At 41.1% G+C, this 25,106-nt stretch overlaps 1 protein-coding gene across 2 annotated transcripts; it reads right to left on the reverse strand.

The window, feature by feature from the left end:
- Window positions 1-7,609: 7,609 nt before the first annotated feature.
- fam193a (family with sequence similarity 193 member A) lies at window positions 7,610-24,848 on the reverse strand. 2 transcript variants are annotated; one of them, XM_082536948.1, is made up of 23 exons: window positions 24,441-24,848; window positions 22,194-22,268; window positions 20,500-20,742; window positions 18,503-18,678; window positions 18,246-18,413; window positions 17,587-17,833; window positions 17,360-17,484; window positions 17,012-17,159; window positions 16,851-16,925; window positions 16,669-16,743; window positions 16,459-16,571; window positions 15,130-15,372; window positions 14,845-15,001; window positions 14,530-14,676; window positions 13,442-13,723; window positions 12,874-13,096; window positions 12,463-12,771; window positions 10,922-11,204; window positions 10,623-10,809; window positions 10,204-10,443; window positions 9,166-10,051; window positions 8,764-8,845; window positions 7,610-8,663 (listed from the first exon to the last, which is right to left on the reverse strand). In XM_082536948.1, the coding sequence occupies exons 1-23, from the start codon at window positions 24,660-24,662 to the stop codon at window positions 8,570-8,572; spliced, it is 4,800 nt and encodes a 1,599-aa protein (XP_082393074.1). In that variant the 5' UTR covers window positions 24,663-24,848; the 3' UTR covers window positions 7,610-8,569. The 2 variants fall into 2 exon arrangements, with proteins under 2 accessions (XP_082393074.1, XP_082393073.1); XM_082536947.1 differs by having other exon boundaries at window positions 12,415-12,771.
- Between the last annotated feature and the right edge of the window lie 258 nt (window positions 24,849-25,106).

Consider the following 25,106-nt stretch of genomic DNA (forward strand, 5'->3'; position numbering starts at 1 on the left):
TCGGATAAAAACTAATATATATATATATATATATATATATATATATATATATATATATATATATATATATATATATATATATATATATATATATATATATATATATATATATTTCGTTTTTATCCGATGTCAGGTTCTAAGAGTACTCCTGTGGCATTGCGGGAGATTATTGTGGTGGGGAAGAGGATTACTGATGCAATATACATGGAATATAATATACCTCAGTGTCAAATTACAAACCTGTTGCACTTTTTTGACATTTAGTTTAAAACTTAATCGTGGAGTCGTACGATGAAAGACAGTCACGATGCATAAGCTTCTTATTTTGCATCTAGATGAGAATGTGGTGCTATTGAACTTGACATGTTTCTATTTTGTAAAGTATATATTAATAACAGATTTACAACTATGTAACTATTCATATTTATTCTTATTGTTTAAATGGCAAATCATTTTATTGCAATATTTGGTTGCCTTCCCCCACCCCACCAAAGCCATTAAATATATATATTTTTGGTAAAAGTTTGGGATAAAAAAACAACAAAAAAAAAAAACGTGGTTGAACCAGAAACAGATGTTGGAGATCAAATTTTGATCGACTTGTGTAAAGATTGCATCTCAACTGGCAGTATGCTTATTTGTGGAGATGTTGTTTCTGTGGCGGCAGTACCTTATTTTTGTAATAAAAGACAGTTTACCCACACACGTTATCTTATGGTGATTTATAGATGGGGTGGTATTTTTAATTCTCGAGATAGACAGCACCCAAGATCCTAGCCGCTTAACCACGAAAATTCTGGCACTTCTTAATCTGTGTGCATGTCATTTTAGCATGTCACGTGTGTTTTTTATGTGTGTGTGTGTGTGCCTGGTGGAAAACCCCTTCCCAGTGTTGCCTGAATGGGCACGCTGTACTGTGACAGCCAGATTCCCAGCTGTTATGTAGCTGAAGCAAACACTACAGGGGTACTGAGAGCAGCGAGCAGATACAAGGGCTCAAGTTACATCCAAACCAAATGCCTGCATATCAGTCAGTGTCTGAAAGATCGTGCATTCAGTCACGGTGAAGTATCAGTTTGACACACACGCACCAACTGTGCTGTTTGGTGAATCACTTGTCATGGGTTTGGTGAAGTAAGTGCAGGAAGCTGGACATCCCCTGTTTTTAAAAAGGAAGTGAACAGACGCAGTCAAACAGCTGCGGTACTTTTGTGTGAGCGAAAACGTACCTACCTTTGCTGCAGTGTGTTTTTTTTTTTTTGGTTTTTTTTTTCTTTGTTCAGGCCATGGGCACATTTTAGGACTGGATTAGAGCCTTTGAAAGAAAACATGTTTTTCTAAGGTCTTTTAACGTAAACTTTCAACAACGAAGCAACTTCTTTCTCAATTCGGTACTCTCAGGCGGGGTTTGCCCTTTTTTTTAGCTTCTTTAGCAAGCTAGTTTTGTGCAACTTTCAACTACTGTTTCTCACTCGCAATAACTAGACATTTTTAAGATAGTAAAAGTCCCATAGTCTTACCTCAGACATTTGTCAGTGATTTTTCTAACACCATAACTTATTTACTCATTTATGTTGTGCTTTTCATCCACTGTTAACTGGTTTTATCTTTATTGCTTTTAAGGCCATTCTCCCTTTAAGCTAATCTCCTTCTAATTGGCTGTCCCTGACAAACGAAAAGGTCAACTAAATCTGTGTCCACTTGGGATGATCATATTAAGACATTAGGATGTCATATTGCCAGCCAAGAGTAGAAGAAACTGTAGCGAATTGAGTATTTAGAGCAGTCTAAAGCCTGAGCTTTAGCTCATTGGAATTACTTTGAAACTCTGGCCACATTTAACCCATTGGGGTGTACATCATTATTGGTCATAACCTTAATTCTCCCCTAACCTTCGATTCTCGAGGAGGCAAAAAAATGTCTGTCAGTTAGGATGATTATTTTCTCTGCTACACGATGGCCAAGGGTCTGGGAAACAGGTTAATAAAAGCAAAAAGTTGATATTTTAATTTCCTAATGCTAGAGTTGCCTCATCCATCGAGTGTTCAGTTGACAGAAGAGGAGGGTAAGGGTTAGAATCGGGGTCAGGGTTGGAGTAGTCATTGATCACTTGGACTTAAGAGGGTTAGTATGACCACTTGACCTTTCCTTGTCCACCACTGTAACAAAGACAGAGGAAAAGCACAATATTTCCTGTATACCAATAAAATTACAATCAATTCAGTTGAACTTTTTTTTTATGTCAATACATTTTTGCTTCTGTTTTTTTTTTTTTTTATTCTTGCATTTCAAGAGATATTGATATGGTCATATTCACTGTCAGTACAGTGAATATGACACAAACGTATGTATGACCTAATAATCCAAGACTTAATTTGTAGGGAGTTTATGGGTCATTTGTGATCATTAGACAGAACCAGGCTAGGCTTGGTTTCAGTCTTCGCATTGAAGTTTGTGGCAGACATTCTAGCAACAATAGAAATAAGGTTATTGTGGTTACGGAAAACGCTTTAAGTAAAAAGCAGTGAAACTGACTACTACTGTAAACAAATTAACGCTTCAAAGCGGGTACAGCACCCAAGTCCCCAAGGTTTTGAAAAGCTACCAGACAGCATCACATGTTTCCTTACTCATCAGCTAACTGGGGGAGATACTGGTGACTGTATCAGTTTCCAACACATTTACACACATTTTCATTTACATAACACACTATCTTGACTCCAGTTTAGAAGCCCACGGAATAACTGGTTCCAATTTTGGCTTTGAAGGGTAACTTTAGCATCTCGCCTATAAGGCAACCACAGGAAGACTGGTAGAAATACACACAGGACAAAAAAAGACCACGAGCTGCCATCTGGGGATTCTCCCCCGCCACCAAACACCTACACATTTTCAACAGGGTCTATAAGTGACTGAATTATCACACGCCGAGGCTCTACACACCAATCTGAGAGTGGAAAAAAATAAGTCACACGTCCCCACCTGAATGTCTGGGAACTTTTTCTAAGAAATAAAGAATAAAAAAGAAAGGTTACAGTGGTAGACCAGTTCCTGTTGGAAACAGGTTTCAAAGCATAAGGATGTAATGACTGACGTAGCTTTCACAGCTACTTGAACAGAGAGGGAGAACTTCACCCTGACTTCAGTCTGACACTTATCCAAGCAAATACAGAATAGATGTTTACAACCTTTAATCTTCTGTGTATCCTAAAAGAATGGGAATTTCCCGCCATCGCGAGGGAATTCCCGAAAAGCACATACGTTTAGTTGAAATGGAACACAGTAGACTTGGGAAAATCATTTTAATTTAACATTTATAGGCTTAGATCACTGGTATTAGCACCTACTTCTTCTTCTTTTTTAGGATCCCTGGTGAGGAAGTCCAAGGTTTCAGCCATCAAAAGCGACACTGTGGCAGACTGTGAAGGCAGTAAGGAAGAGGGGATTCCCTCCTTAGAAATGTATGTGATCCCAAAGTGCTCCAGGCACTTAACAATGAAAAGCCCAGCTTTCTGATTACAAGCTTTGAGGCGGATCTGATGCCTTTAATAAGCCACTGACGCTCACCCCTGTCATTGTCAGACTGATCTGCGTACACAGTTTTGTTTACCTTTATTCATCAAGTCAGCTTCAACAACAAGTCTATTTTTTTGTAAGAGACATCATAAAGCAAGTAAGTAATTTTTACCTGCATGTGGGATTTTTTTAAATTTTTCTATTAATTGCATAAACATGTTGACGAAAGCGGCCTTTATCTCTGCATTTATCAAAACACACACTGCACCATTTTCTCATAATATTTAGATCACGGCCTACATTTGCACCTCGTATTTTTCTAGGTGTTTTTGCCCTCTGTACATTTGCGTACTTTTGCACAGCATTTACATAATGTGGTAGATCCGATCTTACATCACCGGTGACTGAGAGCAAGGCCACGCTATAAACAGCCAGACAGTCATTCATAACTGAAATATTTTTGAGTCATATCTGCTGGTGCTCACTAACCAGTCTTTTTTGCTTATGTATGAAGTGCATCTACCCCGCTGCTCTCATTCACAACGGCTCGTACTGAAATTCCTTTGTTTTAAGAAGCAGTCGCTCATGGGAAAGTTGAGAGGAAGAAGTCATGGTGATGACCACAAATGCACCTCACTTCCTCTTCCACATTATCCATTTGGTCCTAAATATAACCTCTGAATGTACTGTACGACCAGCGTTTACCATCACTGCTTGAAAATCCATCCCAGTTTACTTTATGGGAATAAACAAATGTTACTGAAACTCATGGTCAGTTCCTGAAATCCACTGAGGCCATTTGAAAGAAGTAAAGGCTTAGTTACGGTTAATGTCCAAGTTGGTTCTTTTACAAAAATTTGTCTTTTTCATAAAAAAAACAAACAACCCAAATACATGTGCTTGTCCTGTCAGTCGTGTTCACTGAAAACTATGTATTAACTCATCTATTTCTAGAGAAGCCACAGCATGACCTCATTTCATGCTCCCTTCACCCGGAGGGAATGCACTTGATTTCGTAATTGCCTCAAATCAGCTCTACAATGAGCACATACGAAATTAAGTTACATGTAAATGTCCAAAGTAGCCCGGTGGCAGCTGTCTTTTTGTTTAATGTACCTCATAACTGAAACTAAACCTTGGGATCAACTTGACTCAGTTACAAAGCCCTGCTAGACTGACTATGACTGCAAGTTTGTGGATTTCCCAAAAGGAACTCATTTATGAGGGTGTGACTCACCCTGCAACTTTGAACATAGCCACAGACGGGCAGAAGGGCAACAACGGGTAAAATTCCTGGATTAGCAGAAGTACAACTGATTCGCAAATTCCGGATTTGGAAATGATCATCTTGAGATTTCTAATTTACATTAGCTGTAAGAAATTTTCAGAAATGTCCCTAATTGTTGAGTGTGCTTATTAGAAAAAAAGGAGTATCTGTTTTCATTGGTGTCAAATATAAAGCTACAGTTAGTCTTTTTTAAAACAAATTTAAATAACAGTAATAAATAATGGATTAATTTGTGGACTTTTCTTTCTAATGTCTAGTAAATTAAAGCCCTTCTCATAGCTGAAGGATAATTATAATGATAACTCATGCAGTTAGTATGGTAGCTAAATTGCTAATGCAACTCCACCTACCTGGTGACAAAAGTCCTCTTGTTAGCAAGCTGGTTTTCAAAGTTTGTGTGGCATGCCCCAACTTCAGAAGCCAAAAAAGGTCTGTGCCCACAGTTTTTATCTTTAATGTTTATTGTTAAATAAAAGTATAAGGGCCATGTGGAATTTTAGCTACCTAATGGTGTAGCATAGCCAAAGTCCTATTTATTCTTTCTCTCTCTCTCTCTCTCTCTCTATATATATATATATATATATATATATGGTAAATGGTAAATGGCCTGTATTTGTATAGCTTTTCTAGTCCCTAAGGACCCCAAAGCGCTTTACACAACCTGTCATCCACCCATTCACACACTGGTGATGGCAAGCTACAATGTAGCCACAGCCACCCTGGGGCGCACTGACAGAGGCGAGGCTGCCGGACACTGGCGCCACCGGGCCCTCTGACCACCACCAGTAGGCAACGGGTGAAGTGTCTTGCCCAAGGACACAACGACCAAGACTGTCCAAGCCGGGGCTCGAACCGGCAACCTTCTGATTACAAGGCGAACTCCCAACTCTTGAGCCACGATCGCCCCATGTATATATATGTATATATATATACATATATACACACACACACACACATATGTATATATATATATACATATATATATATATATACGTCACACAGATTTTGTGCTAGCACAAAATGAGCTTAGTAAAATAAATAAATAAAACCCGAGTTGAAAAATTAAGCTAATCCAAAAAGTGCTAAAACCTATAGTTTCTCGAATGGCCATTTGAGGTTTGCTCCAATAAAAGAGTCGTTATGTAAAATCAGAAGCACAGCCTGGTACAAAAACTGTTTGGGGCTATTTTTTGGTGCTTGAAAAGAGTTAGACTTGAGGAAAAGATGCTTAAGACTACCTTGACTGAGATGACCGAGAAGCTACAGAGATTGTTTTGTGCTTCCGGGCTGATGTTTAGGCTGCTTAAATCATATTAATCAGAACTTCAAAGTTATAAGTCACTTAAGGATACAGGTGCTTTTAAGTAAAAGGTGTATCTTCTTGGTTTGCTTATTTGTAACAGTAGACATTATAAGGGGGTGGTTTGTGTAATGTTTTTGCTATCTGAGTTTGATTTTATGTCTGTCAGCCAAAATTTGCAGCCACGGTCCATTGTGTTTTCACCTTAAGCAGGGAAGCCCAAAATAGTGTTAACTGATTACCCGTATATACCAAATGTGATCACAGTTGTGTTAAAGTTATTCTACAGATGTGTTTGAATATTTGTGAGAATGGTTAGAGTTACAGTCATGGTAGAAGTAAACCACGCTCTCTTTAAATTCTAATGTTTTATGTGTCAGGAAATAATCTAGTTCATAGCAGATAAATACAGCCTGAGATGAACACATATTACACTGTGCAAGTCAAAATGCAGAAGTAGCATGTAAAAACTAAGTACTGCTAACATAAGAATTAAGAGAATAAGTAGCAGCCAGGCATTGTTCATTAAATGCAATGATTAACTGAGCAAATGTGAGCACCTGTAGAAGGACAAGTTTTGACATTTTTGCTGATTTAAGACATTCAGGTCTGCGTGAACACAAGCAAATATCTTAAAGAAGCAGCTGTTGCTGCTTATTGATCTGGTGAGTCCAAGTCCATCATTCTAGAGTATAAGTATAAAATCATACAAGACAGTTTTGAGTATTCCCAGGAGTGGATAGTGAAACCAATTCACCCCAAGTTCAAAGAAACTGCAATAAATCCAGGAGCTACATCTCCTAACAGACCTCAGCTAACGTGCTAAGTGGTAATGTTCACGACAGCATAAAAATTAGAATAAAAAATGTGGCTTGGTCAAATGGAGGTGTTTGGCACGGTTGTAGAGGGATGGTGAGTCAGGCTCTAGGCATTGTAAGGATGAATGAACTGGAGTAACATTGTAAAGAAGAGAATGTCCAAAACTGTTCCACAATGAGTCTGTCGCGGTCCATACGACAAACTTGAACGAGAGACTGACAACATTCAGGCACCAGGATGGTTCCACATCTACTGAGTCATGAGGTGTACTTAGGTTTTTCCACACACTGCTTCTGCATTTTAGCTCAAATATAGTTAAAACAGTGACGCTGTGTAACATGTTCATCGAAGATTGTATTTATGTAATTTTAAGATCCACTATGAATCTGTTTTATTTATTATTATTTTTAAACATAAAAGCTTAGAAGCGACAGGGTGTGCGTTCTCATTATACTATGACTCTATGTCCCGACCACATGTGTACTCACCAGGCAGGTGCATTTTTATAACCGCTGGACCCAGCGAGGCAAAGCTGCCCCATTTCCTTGTTTACACTAAGCTAGCTGGCTGCTAACAGTAGCTTCACATATCGTGAACTGCATCTGTAAATGTATGTACGTCTTTTGACATTTTGGTTTGGCTTTTTTACCGTATGTAGGAAATAAGATGTGACACAAGACACATAATCCTGCCATACTACTGTATTCCATCTTTCAAAAAAGAAAGACAAGATTTAATATTACTTAACAATATGTTAAAAGTAGCCAGTTTGGCTTTAGTGTTAATACAATATACACTCTATAACAGACTGATAGTGTGAGTATTGTTCTTTTTCAATTTCATTCTGAAAGTATTCTGATACAAGCTGGCTACAGGTCAAAATAAAGAAAACATAAACTGTAACTGGTACACGTTTACTCAACAGTTTGTTAAACAGAACTTAAAAACCAAAAAAAAAAAAAAAGAACAATGTCAAGTATTACGCCTTCCTCCTTTCTGTGAAATAAGGTGGAAGTAGTTGGTGGGGTGGGGGGAGGGTTTGGGAGAGTGGAAACCAGCTAACCAAGCTCCCTTGTCAATCGTGTGATGAGAGGCCGTGCTAGGAACAGGAAACGATGGGATAGTAAGCCACAATATGTCAAATACAGCTTTTAATTCATTACATTTCTCGCTTTTTTTAAGTTTCCATTGTCTCTCTTTTTTCTTTTTCTTTTTTAAGGAAACCTTCCAGACATAATAAGCATCTTTTGACTACAGTTAAGCCAATATAAGAAAATAATTTCAGACCATGGCTTTTTTTTTTTCTTTTCTTTTTTTTCCTTTTCAGTCAAGAGAAATGCCCAACTCAGACTAGAAGCACACAAGCAGGCAGGAAAAATTAATCAGATGTAGAGTAGCATTTTGTGATTCTGTGTCATTTCATTTCTTTTTATTTCTGCAGGTGGATCAGTCCAGATGGGTCTGTGTTGGAACCACACAGTGACAAGAACAAAGCAAGGCAGCGTGGGTGTGATTTGGGCACAGCGGGAGAAGTTCCAGGAGGATAACAGTTGGGTGGAAGTAAAGGGATAAGTGGAGGGTCGGGGTTGGGTTTGTATAGCTGTTAAGGTACTGATTCTGTCCTGACAGTCACTCACTAAACACCCTCAATGTGCAGCAAACGTAGCTTTCTTCAAGCTAAAGTTTGACCAGTTGATGGATAGCCGTTGACGGGTCTGCCGGGCAGAGTCTAAGCAAAATCTGGAAAAGAGAGAAAAGAAGGAAGAAAGCTGACATTAGGCCTTTGAGGTAGGGAAGAACACATTTTAGTAGTGTTCCTCCAGAATTTGGTCAAACGCACCTTTTGAAGTACTCCACCTCCCTCTCCGTTTCATCCATTTCAGTGCTATCCAGGTCGATGTCTTTGGGCAGGAATACATCATCTAAAATAAAAATAAAACATTTTCATATATACATACACAGAAAAATTCATCTCTCATTGGTCTCATACACATTTTCCTGGTTCTAATCTGTCAGGATTACGTTTCCAAGGTGCTTTAACATTTCACAGCACGTCCGAGTTTGGGATCACAGCAAAGCTGGATTAAGAAATACTCCCTAGCACTTGCTCATGGTGATCAAACCTTGCTTATTACAGAACATCCAGGAGACAAAGGAAAACAATGCAGAACACTTTGTTGTTCCGACTTTAGCAGCAGGACAGGGTAGTCCGGACTTGTACACACAGAAGATTAAAACCAACCTATCGAGCTGTTCATCTTGTCTGCCTTCTTCTTCTTGCTCTTCTTGGTCTTGCCTTTGGGCTGTGGGGACTCTGCGGTCGGAGGTTTGCCGTTCTGCTGGGTCTGTTCGGACTGGGAGGTTGGAGGGGGAGACGGAGAGGGGTTTGACACAGGGGGGCTTATCCTGTCTTCCTTTGTTTGGGCTAGAGGTTGGTGTTGCTGCCTTTTACCGCTGGCACTTCTGTTATTGCTCCTTTCCTCCCTCTGGGGTTCACTGGTTGGGAGAGGAGCGAGGGCTTCAACGGGCCTAGTTCGCATTGCTTTGGTGTCTGTTGTAGTGGTAGCGCCATTAGCGAGCTTTACAGGCGCATCGGAGCTCTTGGGTAACTCTGGGGCTTTCTTTACAGCAGCCTCAGAGGTGGGCACTTTAGCGGACTGCTTACCCTTAGATTTACTGCTGACCTCGAGTAGAGAGGAGGTGCCGTTGAGGAGGTCAGGTGGAGAATTGGGGATGTTGGTCTCAGCGGTAAACCCCTTTTCAGCAGCGCAGTTTGGGCTGTGCTGTAAATGGGGCCGGGGTAGTGAGTCAAATCTGGGTTCCTTCTGGTCAGGGAGGCGGATGAGAGTTTGAAGCAGCTGTGACTTTCCATTCTGAAGATTATCTAAGACGTTCTGAGCTGTCTGTTTAAGGGGCTGTGGATTGTTGTGAGGGGGAGCGGTATTTTCCTTTGCTTTCTCTTTCTTTTTCTTTTTGGCAGCGCGATGTTGCTGCAGCTCCTGCAGTCGGAGCAGTTCTTTTTGAAGCGCTTCTTCCTCTTCCTGCCTCTGTCGCCGTTGCTGTTCCTCCAACAACTGCTGCTCCTCCCTTTCGCGGGCCTCCGCCTCCAGACGGGCCTTCTCTTCCATCTGAAGCACACAGACATTTACTATTAGTGTACTGACAACTCTGACTCATAAAAAAACAATAATAATAAAGACCACTGAGTGCTATATTTCCAAGTATTCTAGGAAAGTGGTTCATTTCAAAAAGGCCTCTGGCCTGATCAGCAGGTAGTTACCTTCTTTTGTTTGTGCCTTGCTCGTTTTGCTGCCTTAGAACTGGAAGCGGGTTTACTATCAGCACTGTTGATAAACTGCAACAGGTCCTCCACCCGCCTGTGGTCCTCCACCCCTCCATCTCTTTCTATCACCGGCTGCTGTTCCTCGCGTTTCGGCTGTTCCTCTTTGCGTTTTGTCAGACGTAAGCGAAGCTTCTCCCTCATTTCTGCATAGTTTCGACTGGTAGGAGCAGCTGGGGGCTGTGAATAAAACAAAGGGTGTCGCAATCAATGAGGGTACGGAGGAGGAAAATAAAAATAAATGAATCATTTGGAAAAAACAACAACAACAACAAAAGCAAAAAAAAAAAAAAAAAAAAAAAACACCAACAAGATGTTAATCTGAGGTCAATGTGTTTGCATAAACATGCATGTCTTACCCCGCCATGTCCGAAGAATTCGCAGTAGCAGCAGTCACAGTACTTTCCTTCTTTCTGGTTGGTGGATGTGGAGGTGGAAGAGCTGTGCTCCGAGCAGCTGTCCTCGTCCTGACTCTCCTCTCCATCATATGGCGGATGCTCGTACCCCCCATTCCCTTCACAGCGATGGCCTTCACAGTCAGGATCACTGAAATAAATAATGTTTTCATGTTTCAGTACTTTAAATTCAGTTTGGATTGCTGCGACAAAAAAGAAATAAGATAAATAATCTTTCCTGTGAAATCAGACAGCAAACTTGCCTGCAGACGCTGGGTGGGGCACTGATGGGCCCATCCATTGAGGTGGCCAGAGGTTCTGTGGGTGGGAGGCAATGACCCTGGTGGGAGTCTGCAAAGTCTGGAGCTGGAGTGGCCATTTTTGGGAAGGGTTGTGATCCTATTATCGGAAGGTGCGCAGTGGGTGCTGGAGGGAGCGGGGGCCCCGAGAGAGGAGGGAGGGAGGTAAGTCCTGTGGAGCCATTTCTAGGGGTGGTTGGAGTGGGTTGCCTGTGGTCCTCTTTACCTAGATTGTGAAATACGTCATCTAGAAGGGAGGGAAAATGGCCAGAATTACAATATTTACATTAACAAAATACACAAAAGAAAAAATCCCCACATCATCAAAAACAACATGATCGTGTTCAGAGCTTCCAGACAGGAAAACAAACAAGCCAAGTGTTGCTGACGCATGCTTCGCACGTCAATACCACTTCTTCTAAACCAGCGCAACGCAGTTTCAGCTTGATGACCTTTTGAATATGAATTATAACGCTGATATTTATATTTGCTCATCTAAACTTAGATCGATCTCATATATATATATATATATATATATATATCTATCTCTCTCTCTCTCTATCTCAAGCCACATCATTCATTTCACCACAATACAACGACCAGACATTTCAGAATAAAACACAATTTACACTTTACTCCAGGTTATCTGAGTAATTGATGAATGTGTGGACATAAGATTTGAATTCACCATTCTGTCAATTCTTAACTGTGCATTCAAGCATAGACACAGTAGCAAACCTTGCATAGTAAAACATGCTTGCTACAGTTAACACTGAGAAAAATATAAAAGAATAGGCATCCTTCCCATGTGCTTTAATATTTGGAAAGGTCAAAGAGGTAATAAATACCATAAAAAAACCCCACTATAATAGAGAAAATGAATAATTATCCTGCTGAATAAAAGCTATCAGTGACAGCAAAATTTGTATGTGATCAAAACTGATGACACACCCAAATTTTCAAGGGGACTTATCAATTAGTTAAATATGTACTCTTACAATGAAGGATGCACAATACACACTGACAAGTTTCCCCGTGAGTCAAAAACTCCGGTTTCAGACCCCTAAACGCTCAGTTTCTTCCATTTCTGCCTCTGCATAATACCAAAGACATCCGACATGATACCTGTGAGCACAGCATCCACAGCCGTCAGATGGTTGTTTTGTTTGAGTAGGTCTAACCACCTTTTTTCAGCCAATTAAAAGAAAGGCAGTTTAAATAGAGGAAGCTAAAATGGTTTGTTTCAAACAATTGATGGACCGAGGGGCTGCACCCAAAAATATTTTGATGTATGAATAACACAGAGCTGGGGTACGAGAATAAAATACGGCGGTGGAGACGACCACAACGAGTCCCTTTTAACTGTAGGTGTTAAATTGTTTGAGTGTCCCATCATTTTAATAACAAAAAAGCCCCATCAGTACAAACCTAACCACTACTCCTACTTCCTATATTACCTAAAGAGTTGGGTCTTTTAGATGCTAGGTGGATGGGTGGGTTATTACTTGACTGGACAGTGGTAGCAGTGCAGGACACTGAGGACGTGGAGGCGGAGGTAGCCATCACCACTCGATTCGTCTCCATGAAGGCATCCTGGAAATTGTAGAGACACTTCTTCTTGCCGCCGGTCTTCTTCTGCTCTTTGGCTTCTGAAGAGGAGCATGAGGACGAGGAGGATGACGACAAAGATGATGACAAGGAAGAAGACGAGGAAGGGGGCAGAGGCGTGGGCAGTGAGGCATGTTCCCCTTGGGGGCAAATAGATGATGTTGGAGGGAGGGGGACATCAGCAAGTGGTGGTCCAAGCATATCACCTGTTGGGTTAGGACAAAACATAAGGGAAGACATTGTCTTAACGATTCTTTTTAAATGATTTCAATATGATTGGTGATTTGTGCCGTGCCTGGGCGGCTCACCTGGAAGCGATTCGGGCAACAGCACAGACGGATTCCAGCTCTTCATCACAGCAGCGTCCCATAAATTCTCAAACTTGAGCGAGAGGCACTGCAGAGAGCTGTTCCAGTCACCTGCACTGCCCGCACCGCCGAAGCAGTTCTGGTATACATGCTCTGGTAAAGACGCACTGAAGGCTGGCTGCTTGGCCGCCGAGTGGTTTGATATAGGGTTGGGGGGCAGAGGCTTAAGGTGGGAAAAAAATGTGATTAGTAAGGGAATGATGAGATGAACAGGTTTGAGTTTGGCACAAAGTTCAGGACTGCTCTGTTCTTTTTGCTTTTTCCCCCCTTCCCCTAGTTTAGGTTCAGTCTGTCCCCTTGTGGCAGAAAAAAGGAACTGCAGTGACACTAAATGAAACTAGCGTACAACTAATCTTAGGATTGTTCTTGGAACCTTAAAAAAAGAAAAATCCCCAGTGATAAGGAAATGAATCAATTTTCCCCTTAAAGACACTTTCAATGCTAGAATTCTACATACTGATCGGAAGAATACAACTTACGTCTACCTCTAAAAACTTGTTATCCTCACCTTGTTGTGTGTGAGAGGTGGGCTTGGTGGGTAGAGTGTGGGGTGCAGGAGGGGCCGGGAGAAGTTGTGTAGGGGCAAGTGGCCGTGGATGTGTGGGTACAAGTGGAGGGCGGGGTGTGCAGGGGGGGTCTTGCTGTCTGTGAAGAATTGGTGTCCAACAGCGGGGGGAGGAGGCGCAGCGTGGAGCCGACTAGGGGGCAAACACGTGGCGGGGCCCAGGGTGGAAGAGCTGGGGTCCTGGTTGCACACGTGGCACTCGCAGGCATGCTGGACCTGCTCTGCCTGAGGGTGGGGGTAATATAGGTTTGAAACACGTTGATTTAAAAGAGTAATAACAGCTAAATCATGTATCAGAATGTAGTAGTGGAGTTCATTTTTCCAATTCAGCTCCATCGAGGATTTCATTATTATTATTATTTTAAATTAGTGTGACTACACTACCAAGTTTTTATCTCCGCTCTTACATCAGAATTAAACTGATGTGCTTTTTGTGTCACATGAACATTAGTAAAGTGGTTCAGGTCTCATCAGTGCCACTGCACGGATACACGGATACCCTGCCCTGCAAATAAAGCACCTCGTTTCGTCAGTAACAGCTGTACCTGGAGGTGGCAAGGATCGTGGCCAGATAAGTGTGGCATTAGCTTTAGTTATAGACTTTAAAAGACAAACGAACAAATAAAATAAATAGCAAATGTCTTCTAGTCTTTAATCCACACAAAGAGTATAAGGGGACTTTCACTGATGCACAGATGACCACGTCTAGTGTTTGTATAGTAATACCACTCATATTATAATGGACTAGCAACTCAAATTAATACTGAAACTACTGGAACCACATTGAAACTGAAATGAGCAAACCCAGTCTAAGCTATAACAAAAAAAAGAAAAATTAAAACAAAATTTAAATTCATGTAAAAAAAAAAAAAAAAAAACACGCTCCTGCAATAACCCCGGGACCCACAGCAACAAAGAACATTCTTGTTCTGTGATCAGTATTTTTAGATCTCTCGTCACACAATGAGTGCGTCTGAGCATATGGCCCTTAAAGGAAGACGAATGAAGGCTCATTGTATTTGTATAAATACCTGCTGGTGGTTGTAGGAGGGTGGAGGACTATTGGTCTTTCCTGAGGAAAGCTGTTCCTGCTGCCCTGGGGGCTCCCCACCACCCTCGCTATTAGCTTCCTCCTCGTCACCCTCCGATGAGCTGCTGCTGCTGGTAATGCGAGGAGACTGACACAGAGAGGTGCAGAACAAAGACTGAATTAGTATGTGAGGACAAAACATTTCCCAAATTACCCGTAACCCACTCATAATGAACTGCAGCTTCATCATCCAGAAACCCGGCAGGGAAATTCACAGCTAATCTTGGGCATTTTTTGGGGGCTGTAGAGGACTCACCCCTGTCTTTAGCGCCACGTTTTCACCTTCCCCGTTGATGTCGTTATGAAGACCGTTCACAGCAGCAGTCACCATACTGTTGTCCTCATAACCACTCATAGGGTACATGTCCCCAAACTTACTGGACAATGGAGGCACTTCGTCATCATCGCTAATGCTACAACAAGAGAGAAATGAGAAGTCAGGAAGAAGAAGAGACTATTTATCGAAATATCAGTTCCACTTTAATAGCACTTATTTTTATGTTAACGCTAAGATTGGGGAAAATACTAATAGATGACTTACAAAGTGTTGGTGTCTCCTTCAGGCAGAATGAGTCTCGGATGCTGCTGGATGGTGATGGGAGAACTGGAGTTGGAGCCGGATGCTGAACTGCCGGAAGAGAGGCTAGGAGGGTGCACCCCTGCCAAGAAGTCCCGGGGAGGATCCCCTTGCATGGGTAGTTTGATGTGGAGGTCTTCAGCGATAGGAGAGTCCATTATGCCACACGTTAGGATGTGAGAGAGGCTACAGTCGTCACATGTGCACCTGTTGAAAAAAGTTGAGACAAAATTTATATTGTGATACTGATTACAGGACTCTCTCAGTAAAGTTCTTACATGAAGTATTTTAAAAAGACAATTCCCATACAGTCAAATGAGTTAAGTGGCTTTTTTAATGGCGGAAAATGGTCTTCAATACATCACATGTTGACATCTCGCTCTCCCATCTTTAAATAGGTTCTATAGCAAAGTGACAAAAGTCTTGAGCCACACCAGTGACATGACCCTCACCTCATGTCACTGCTGATTTTCAGACCACCTCTTGTGTAATTTGGCATACCTCAGCCTTGGCTCCCCATTTCTCCCTTCCTTAAGAATGGCTTCTTGATAGCCACCCTTCCACCAACATCATTTCTAACCAGGCTACAGTAAACAATAAATGGTTACAGTGTCAGATCTTTGCTGGATTGGTTTCTACTCCGTAAGGACATGACTTTCAGACGCTTTTCATCTGCGTTTTTTTCCCTCTCAAAATTTCTCAGGACACCCTACACAGCATGTAGAGATGTGCCATGTTTTCAGCTAATAGCGCTTTGTTTTTGCAAAGACACCAGTTTAGACCTTCAAACTGTTATCTTATCATTTTTAATAGAAATCGCATTATGTGTAGACAACACTGTTTCATCCTTTGAGTTCTTATGCTGGAATGATTCATAGGTCAGTGTTAGGTGGCTAACAGAAAGAAAAGAAACCTCTGAAAATGGTCAGGTACAAGGACTGCACTGAAAAAGCCTGAAAAAGACTTAAACTATTGCACGAGCCCACAAAAAAAAAAGAAAATAAATTCTGGCTCCTTGGAAGCAAAATATAAAGAAATTGCTCAAGACTTTTGCACATAATAATAATAATAATAATAATAATAATAATAATAATAATAATACCAGCAAGTAGAGGGGGGTTCATTTAATTTCTTCACAACTAAACATAACCAGTCTGTTCACTTATTTTATACATGTTATCCTTTTTTTTTTCCCCTGTGAAGATAATTTGAATTATTTCTGAAATTCACTGGACTAAGAGTAACGTAATCCCAGGCCAGACAGGGACAAGCCACTGAATCCTGACAGCTCACCTTCTTCTGTAATTGCAGTTTGGACAGTCTGGAATACTCAGACGAGATGACAGCATTCTCATTGTGTCTGTGAAGTTGTTATCTCCGGTGGGGGATTTCTTACTGTTGGGTAACTACAAAAAAACAAAAACAGAAACCATTACAGCGCTTTGAAGGACACAACTGTAAAACTCCATTGTAAAATGACAGCGTCATAATCATGTGCCGTACCTGTTCTTCTATAAACCTTCTTTGCTTAAAGAATTCCCAGTCCTCTTTCAGCATTCCCTGCTTTGTCTTTAAAGTCTGGAAACAGGCAGATAGTAAGAATCAACAAAGACTTTAGAAGCTTCACAAATCAAAGACTGAAAAAAAATATCTAAACAGTCACACAGAGTTTTCATTTCACTTACATTTTTGCTAATTAAAGACTTGTGTGGCTCTGTTCTTTGGTTGGTAATATTCTGACCCTCCACCTTAAAAAGCATCTACAAAAGAAACATGTTACACAATTTATTATTCTCTGTACTGAACATGAGCGTTACACAAGACATTCTTTTACTGCCCTGCGTACCTGTTCATCCACATAGTCATCAATCCTCTTCTCACAATCCTGCCACTGAGCGGCCACTGAAGCCATCTCCTGCTGAAGTTGCTGGTAGCTCTCTAATAACGTCCTGTACGTATCTTCACTGTATGAATCATGGGAAGCTGTGCCATGCCTGTGGAAAGAAAACAAAAGCAAAAAAAAACAAATAGGGATTAGGGATAAGCCTGCTGGCTTATGGCTCAGTACTGTGGAAGCTTGTTCAAAGGCAGCATCTGAGAAGGTAATGTGCAATTTGGGTCTTTATTAGCAATCAAATCATCACGATGAGCGTCTAGTCATAGAGTCTTCCTTTAAATAGAAGTGACGTCTTACCTAAGCTGTGCAATGAGTGCCGGTAAACTGCTGTGTAAGATCGGTTCGGAGAAAACCAGATTCTCGAAAAGGTGTTTGTTGTGCAGCTCCCAGGTCACCTGAAATTTCTGGAGGTGCTCATTTTCCTGGGGAAGAGCAAAAAAAAAAAGGAAATAAAATAAAAGTTAAGAATGCGATGAATATGTCAAACGTGTTATTGTATGTGGGGGAACAACACTCGGACGAACCAGGGTGAGCAGGAAGCTGCTGATGGTTCGTGCAGCTTGACAGAGGGCGTTGTATTCCTCCAGCAAAAGTGAGATGAACTGGTGGGCTTGAGGAGGACCTTGGGCTGCAGCTATGGTCCCAGGTGGTCCCGTGTTCTTGGAACCTGCAGAAAGGTGCTTCAATAGACGCACTTTCATTTCCAAGACGTATTCCCGAGCCTGCTGCTCCAACCGCTGGTAGAGCTGATAGGGATCCTTTTCACAGAGTCTGCGGGAGAAAAACAATGAACATAATGTGGGAAAAGAAAAAAAAAATTCCCCATCTATTGATGCTACCAGCACGTAAAGCTCTTCTTTCTCTTGTAACACTGTCTGTACAGTTTAAAATCTCCCAATGTGAGTCACATAGTTTCCTCAATTACATCATATTAAGTAATCCAATAGGCTTTTTACGGGCCTGTGGACTTGTTCAAATACACTGGAAAAACAAACAAAAAAACCCAAAACAAAACAAGGCAGCAGTTTCAGTTTGTTGACATCAGCGCAAAGGCTCCCACGCCTCTGGTTGTTTTCAGAGAAGCTCCCTGTTAACAGGGACCTCTAGTGGCCAAACACACCCCTGAAAGCCCCTGAAAGAAAGACCTGAAAAAGAGAGGCAGGATTTCTGGTCGTGGTCATACCTGTCCACCAGCTCCTTCATGCCCTCCTTGTCTCTCTCTAGAGGCTGGTCGTGGTCATCTGCAAGTGGCGTTCCCGTCTGTCTGTAGATGTAGCGCACCAGGTAGCGAAGCTCCGACCAGTGGTTCTGCAGCTGCTGCGACTCCCTCTCCGACTCGGCAGAGATCTCCCTGTAATTCCCACAAATTCATTAAGAATCAGTGAAAAAAACAAAACAAAAACAAAAACGCAAGGAATCAAAGAGTCAACCTGAACTGACCGCCTCTCGTTGCAAGCTTCGCAGCTGCACACTGTATCAGCAGGCATCGGCGTGGTGAGGTCCGGGGCAGGAAGCATGGGTAGAGTAGGCGCAGCAGTGGTCAGTCTGTCCCCTGTGGCTGCCTCCTGGCCCAAGTTTCCATTACCCACAGGCATGTGCAAAAGAAAGTCCTGACTCTGTAGGCATTATGAAGGAAAACAAAGACATCACAATAAGGCATTGAACAAATCCAGAAACATTTTTATTAGTTTACTGTGATGCTGATCATTTTTCAGGAGCCGATGGTGACACTGGGCATGTCGCACGGCTGAAAATAATGTGCTAACATATAATATGAATGTCAATCACTTCTCTGTATTTAAGAGCATTTTTAATCATTTCAGTTGATTCCTCTTCAGTCTCTTCAGCTGTGGCTTGTCATAAAATAATCTCTGATCATCTCATGGATCTGGCTCTGGACACTGTGACAGCTACAAGGCCCTGAAAATGACTGCTCTGATATGTCCAGCACCACATGACGCTCAGCCTATTTACGTTTATAACGTGTTGGACAGTAACTACAACTGGGATGAGCACACAGTGCAGTCTTTTTTTGTTTAGAGAAAAGTTACAGTTACAATTGACAAGCATCAGGGCCGAGATCAGCAAACCACTGTGAGAACTGACTTATAATGTCACACCATCATTCACTCATCACCAGAAAAAGCACAGCATGTGGCAGACTAGATAGAGAATATATGTGCAAATTTTCTTTTCTGCAGCTATTTCAAAATAAAAGCTCTCCAGTTGCTTGGGCCCCTTGACTACAGGACCATAATGCTGTGAGTCAGCAGAGCACGCCCCTGCAGTTAGGATGCATTTAACAATACATTTAAGAGGAAGCCAAACCCAAGACCACCATCCAAGGCTAACGCACCAACAACTAAGAAAACATAGGACTGAGCTCCAAAAAACAAACGTTTGGGAGTTTTCAAAAGCAACTCAGACTGAGACTTTGGATGAAGAACAAAAATGTAGGCGCAATCTTACCACCTGCCTACAAATAAAAAGCAAAATTTCCTTTAGAATTTGCAAGAACGGAAACAAAGTCGAGTCGCTGCCTTTGTAAATTTGTCTGTACAAAAGTGCTTTTATTAATTACAACTAATAATCACTCCTACACACATTCAACCAGGAAAATAAAAAGTCACTTTGTATTATAGGGGGAGAAAAAAAAAAAACCCACTGATTTCAAATCACAAGATTTTTCCACAGGCAGTCGGTCATAAAGAAGCTCTTTATATACAGAGTAACTGGAGCGCACACTCAAACACACGTCATCTTACAACACAGGCCTGAGAGGATATTTTCAGTCACACTTGGGTGTGCAGAGGAGAAAGAGAGAAAACTAATTAAGACGACAACAGCAACACTGCCACTTATTTTCTTAATTAATCATTAGGAGTATTAAATGTGACTACGTGTTAAAATAAAGACTTAAATCATTATGATTTTTATAATTAGTTCCTTCATTTTTAGATACAGATGCAGCTAATGCCATAATCACAACTACATTTTTATGTACCATTTATTATATATCAAAAGCATTTCATCCACTGAGATACTTTTTGTTTAATTAATGTACCTGAAAAATTGAAAAAGTGCACATTTCAAGCTGAAGCTTCTAGAAGTCGCTACCTCGTTGAATCAATTCAAGCTTGTGCAATCGTATTATTCTGCTTCCATCATTACGTTCTTACAGCAGCAGCTGCTGCTCACGGTGGCTGCATCTGTTTCAGCCGTTCTGGCACAGAACCAGCAGTGCCAGGTGAACGCAGGAGCTGCATCATCCACTGAAAGACCGCAGCTGTGCACGTTAAACTGCAGATATGTGGCATCCGTGTTGAGCCAGAAAACCGACTGAACGGCGGAATCGAGCAAAGGCTTGACACGCAGCACTCTCTCTCCATGCACAAACTCTTTATAACTTTAATTCTCTTCACACTCATGTGACTTACCCCTAAAGACTGCTCTAGAGTAGTATGTCGGTCCTCCTTCTCCACTGTGCGCCTGCAGTCAGAGCACACCCACAGAGGCAGCTGTAGAGCACTGGGAGTCTTGGCAGGCTGTGCCGTACCGTTCTGGCCTGAGATGCTTGCCTCTGAAGGCACGACAGTGTCTTTACGCTCACATCGACACAAGAGGCAGCGATCACCAGCAGTGTAGGGCGCTCGCTGGTTCAGGCCAAATGTGAATGGGGTCTGTGGTGGGAAAGAAAAATATATTAGTTTACATGAAGTCACTGTGTTTGATTAAAATCCCCTAGATAGAAATGCAGTGGCTGTTGTCATTTATTACTTAAGGGAATAAATAAAAGCAGGTTATTTTTTCTTCTAATAATAATAATAATAATACAGATGTTATTTTAGAGGAAAACTCAAGTTTGTGATCACTTGAACTGCTAACCAATCTAACATTCACAACCCAATGTACTCCAGGTACAACAGCTGTTTGAACAGGCCCGCTGTACTTCATTAAATCACAGGAACTTTAACACAGAGTCCTTTCAGTGCGTGAACCACAGAGGGGCACAAACACGTAATTAGAAGCTAGAGGCTTCAATTAATGATATACACACTGACTGCTTGTGACGGTGGGTGGGATGGCTATGGGATTTTAAGAAGAAGGTTGACTTCCATCTATTTCAGCTACATTTTAAACGTGTACTCCTGGAGACTGTGACTCAGTGAGTACTCTGGGTTAGAGCGGGGCAGCTTTACACTTAACGGAATATCAGCATCTATCCAAACATGATATGGCCTCCTAGTACAGCTATGGTATGAATTTCAGAATCCTATGTTTCCTCCTTCTTAAATTATCACATTCTCAAACTCAGGTGTCGATATTGTAAATTCTTTTTTTTTTTTTTTTTTTTTAAATTAGTGTAAGAAAGTAGCTGAACATTGTGTGACACATGTTAGTTAATCATTTACTCATTTGCGTTGTATCCAACTGCTCCTAATCAGTGTGTAGTGTTTCACACAACAAACAGGAGAGTTGTAAAGTGCCCTCTGTTGGACAAACTATGCAACGCCAACTCTCATAACATAGTTGAAAGGCATTTCTCACCCTTCTTCCTTACCTTTTTAATTTCCATTTATATATTATTTATCCATTTATTATTATTATTATTATTATTATTATTATTATCATTATTATTATTATAAAAGATCAGCGAAAAAAGCAAATATTTGCAGACAATATCTGCTCACTGATCAATCAGTTGGGTTCTCTATGATAAACAGTACATTTCATACATATATTTCCTCGTTCCTTGTTCAAGTTCATGTTCGTGATGTGTGTTGTATGGATTTGAATTCTGAGGAATAACGTCATTAGTAATCAGGAAAAAAAAAAGGCAGTTATCAACACTTAAACCCTACTGTTAAAAAAATAAAAAATACAAATGCTGGAGCATCTGAATGTATGAATAACTGAGGCAAGTCCTACCGAATATGAATAAGTTCCATACTTAAAAATGACTGAATTAACAGAAACACTGAATGTTTAAATCTTGAGTGGGTTTCCACCATTTAGCATACACACAGTTCTATTGTCAAGGTGTGTATTATTCTGGTAAACTGGACATGTCTTTGAGCGACAAAGGTTCTGTATCATTGAGTGGATTCAGAAACCCTTGACTGTACTTTACCTGAAGGACTCCAGAGAAGTCAGCATTCACCGGTCCTTCTGTAAACTGTGGTGTAATGCCGCTGTTCACTTTGACCTGATGGACACAAAACAGCTCATAGTTTACAATGAACTCATCCCTTTCTATTTATGCAAGTGATCAATTACACTAAGTGATGACACAGTTTCAATATTACACCTCAAAGCTTCTAATGTTTTCTGTATTATTTTCTGGGTTTTATATTCGACTGCATATATATTTATACTGATAAACCTCTCATAGGTTCACACCAGTACACACTGCATACACAGAAAACCTATAAACAAAAGTGCCCAAAAATGATGTACGCACATTTAAGGAGTCAACTCAGAAAAATTATAGCAAAACATAATCTCTATCTAGCCATGCACAGACTGGCAGAAAAGGAGTCGTAACTGATCATTTAGACTAAAGGATTAAATTCAAGCAGTTTCATGTTATGTAAACTTAAACGACAAATTACTGTTGCTGCTGCAGGCTGACACAAACCACCATGGTAGTAATCGGTGCTATGAGAAAAACAAGCTGGCTATCTGTGCATGTACTGTTAAGCATTAGTAATAACTGACATTTAAAAATAAAAATGAATGCTGCAGTAAAACATGCACATAAACATATTGTAAATGACCTGAACAACTAGGAATCCAGTTTATATCAAGGCTCTCTTCTTTTTAGTAACTGCTATACTGTCACCTTGCACTATATAGTATATAAACACGTACTAGACAGTGTATGCTTACTTTATGGATGACTAAAGTAAGGTGTTTAGTGCTAACAGCATTGGTTTTTCTTTCTCTGTGTTTCTCTCACACACTGAGATAGGTGCAGATAGACTGGTATTACTTTGAGGAATAAATTTTTAATTTAATTACCGTTGTCTTGACAGTTTTTCAAGCTAACACTAGCTCCTGCACTATGACTCACAGGTGTTTCTCCTGTTTAGCATAGGCCTGACTGAATGACCGGTCTTTGTTTAAGCTTCATGATATTTTGTGTACAAAAAGAGTAGACAAAACAGCAGTGGCTCCAAGTAGTCACATTTGGTTTTCCATAATGGTTTAGCCAAGAAATTTCTTATATCATTTACCTTATTAGCGCAGCAGTGAATTAACAAAGTTAAAATGAATAAAGTTACGATGAAATAAATGAAGCTTGGTATGACTAGGGGTATTTTTCTTTATTTTCAGCGATATTGTTGTTACCATGAATTCTTCTGCCCACTTGTAGCGGAAAATCTGATACTGTAACATCACTAATCCCAAACAAACAACACACACACACACACACACACACACACACACACACACACACACACACACACACACACACACACTTTCTACGTGAGAGACCAGAATAACTACAAAAGCACAATAAACGTACACAGAAGCACAGACAGGACATAGTTCCCTTCGATGCAGAATACAAAACACTCAAGTGTTATTTACGCGACCCATTAAGCTAACCAACATCTCCGATCTTGTAAATAAGCTTGCTAACCATCTTAAGATTTCACTGTTAAGTTTCACTATCGTGGTATTGAAGTATACGGGCTCATTAGGCTAACGTGGAGGAGGTAGTCGAGTACTTTAGCTGGTCCTCTGGAAAATATGACCAAGTTAAACTCAAACCTTTACAGACTAGAGAAATAGAGAGAGAGAGAAAAAACGACGGAAACTCGGAATTTAAAAACGCAAAAACAGTGATGAGATTGTTAGTGCTCTTGACTGTTAGCATAAGCTAGCATCAGTGTTTACCTAGGTGATAGCAGCTTTTGAGCCACCTACGTTAATCTTAATGTTATTCCCGAATAACTTTGATTCGAGCAGCCCAATCTATACCTGTGCTAGCCATACACAGAGAAGAATATTAGATCAACCAACTGCTTGATTGTGTCTAAATCGTTGTCGATACACCTACGACCTCTTAACTTAAGCTAACGATGGTAGTGTTAGGATTTCGCCAAGACTTTAGTAAGTTAGCCTGACGTTTAAGACAGTGTGTTATATTACACTGGGGACTGTTTAACTGCTGGCGATTATTTCACAAAGAATAAACAACTATTATTAGCTGTGATTAAGCCGGTTAACTACCAGCTACGTTGCACTTGTTAGTTAGCTAGCTAGCTAGCTGCCTTCCTCGCATCAGTCTCGGGCCCAAATCAGATGTGTCGTTGATAACGCTCCAAGCTGCTCGCCCCTGTTTTGACATCCAGTAGTGTGACACTCTTACCTCGTCGTTTATGCCCGTGATGGATCCTATATTCCCGCTGCCTGCACTGCCAGGTGTCAAAAAGCCGACGACAGAGGCAGGTGCTGCTGTTCCCTCACAGCCCAGGGCCGAAGCAACCCCGGCCTTGCCACCGCTGGTATTGCAGACAGCACTGCAGCTACTGCCACCGCCCCGCTTGTTCTTCCTGCGTTTAGCCCCCCGTTTAGCATCGGTTGGACTCATTTTTCCCAATAAAAGAAGCGAGACAACTTGCCGTCCAGACTTAGCAGAGTCTCAAGTGGAATGCCTGTTGCAATCACTCGCGTATAAATCCTGGATAGCAGTATAGAGACTCTCAAAACGGCAGACACTCAGTTCCATCAAAGTGCAAGCCGACTTCATATATTCCAATATGGCCTCTGACTGGACTGCCTCAACCAGGGCTCAGATCGCGTCGAAACGTAAATGTGCGTCCTCACCCAGGCGCTCATGGGAAATTGAGTTTGCCATGGGAAATCACTTTCTAAGCAGATAACAGGGAGAAAGTTGTAGTTAGCGGAGATAAACACTGACGTTGAATGCTTTACAAACATATCGGTCTTCTTCTTATCTTATCCTTTTGCCTTAGATTATATGTCTCTACTCGGATCTAAAATAGATAATAAACGTATTACAAGCACCCGACAC

This window comes from Aulonocara stuartgranti, assembly GCF_965226115.1.
Source record: "Aulonocara stuartgranti genome assembly, chromosome: 6".
In the NCBI taxonomy this organism is placed as follows: Eukaryota; Metazoa; Chordata; class Actinopteri; order Cichliformes; family Cichlidae; genus Aulonocara; species Aulonocara stuartgranti.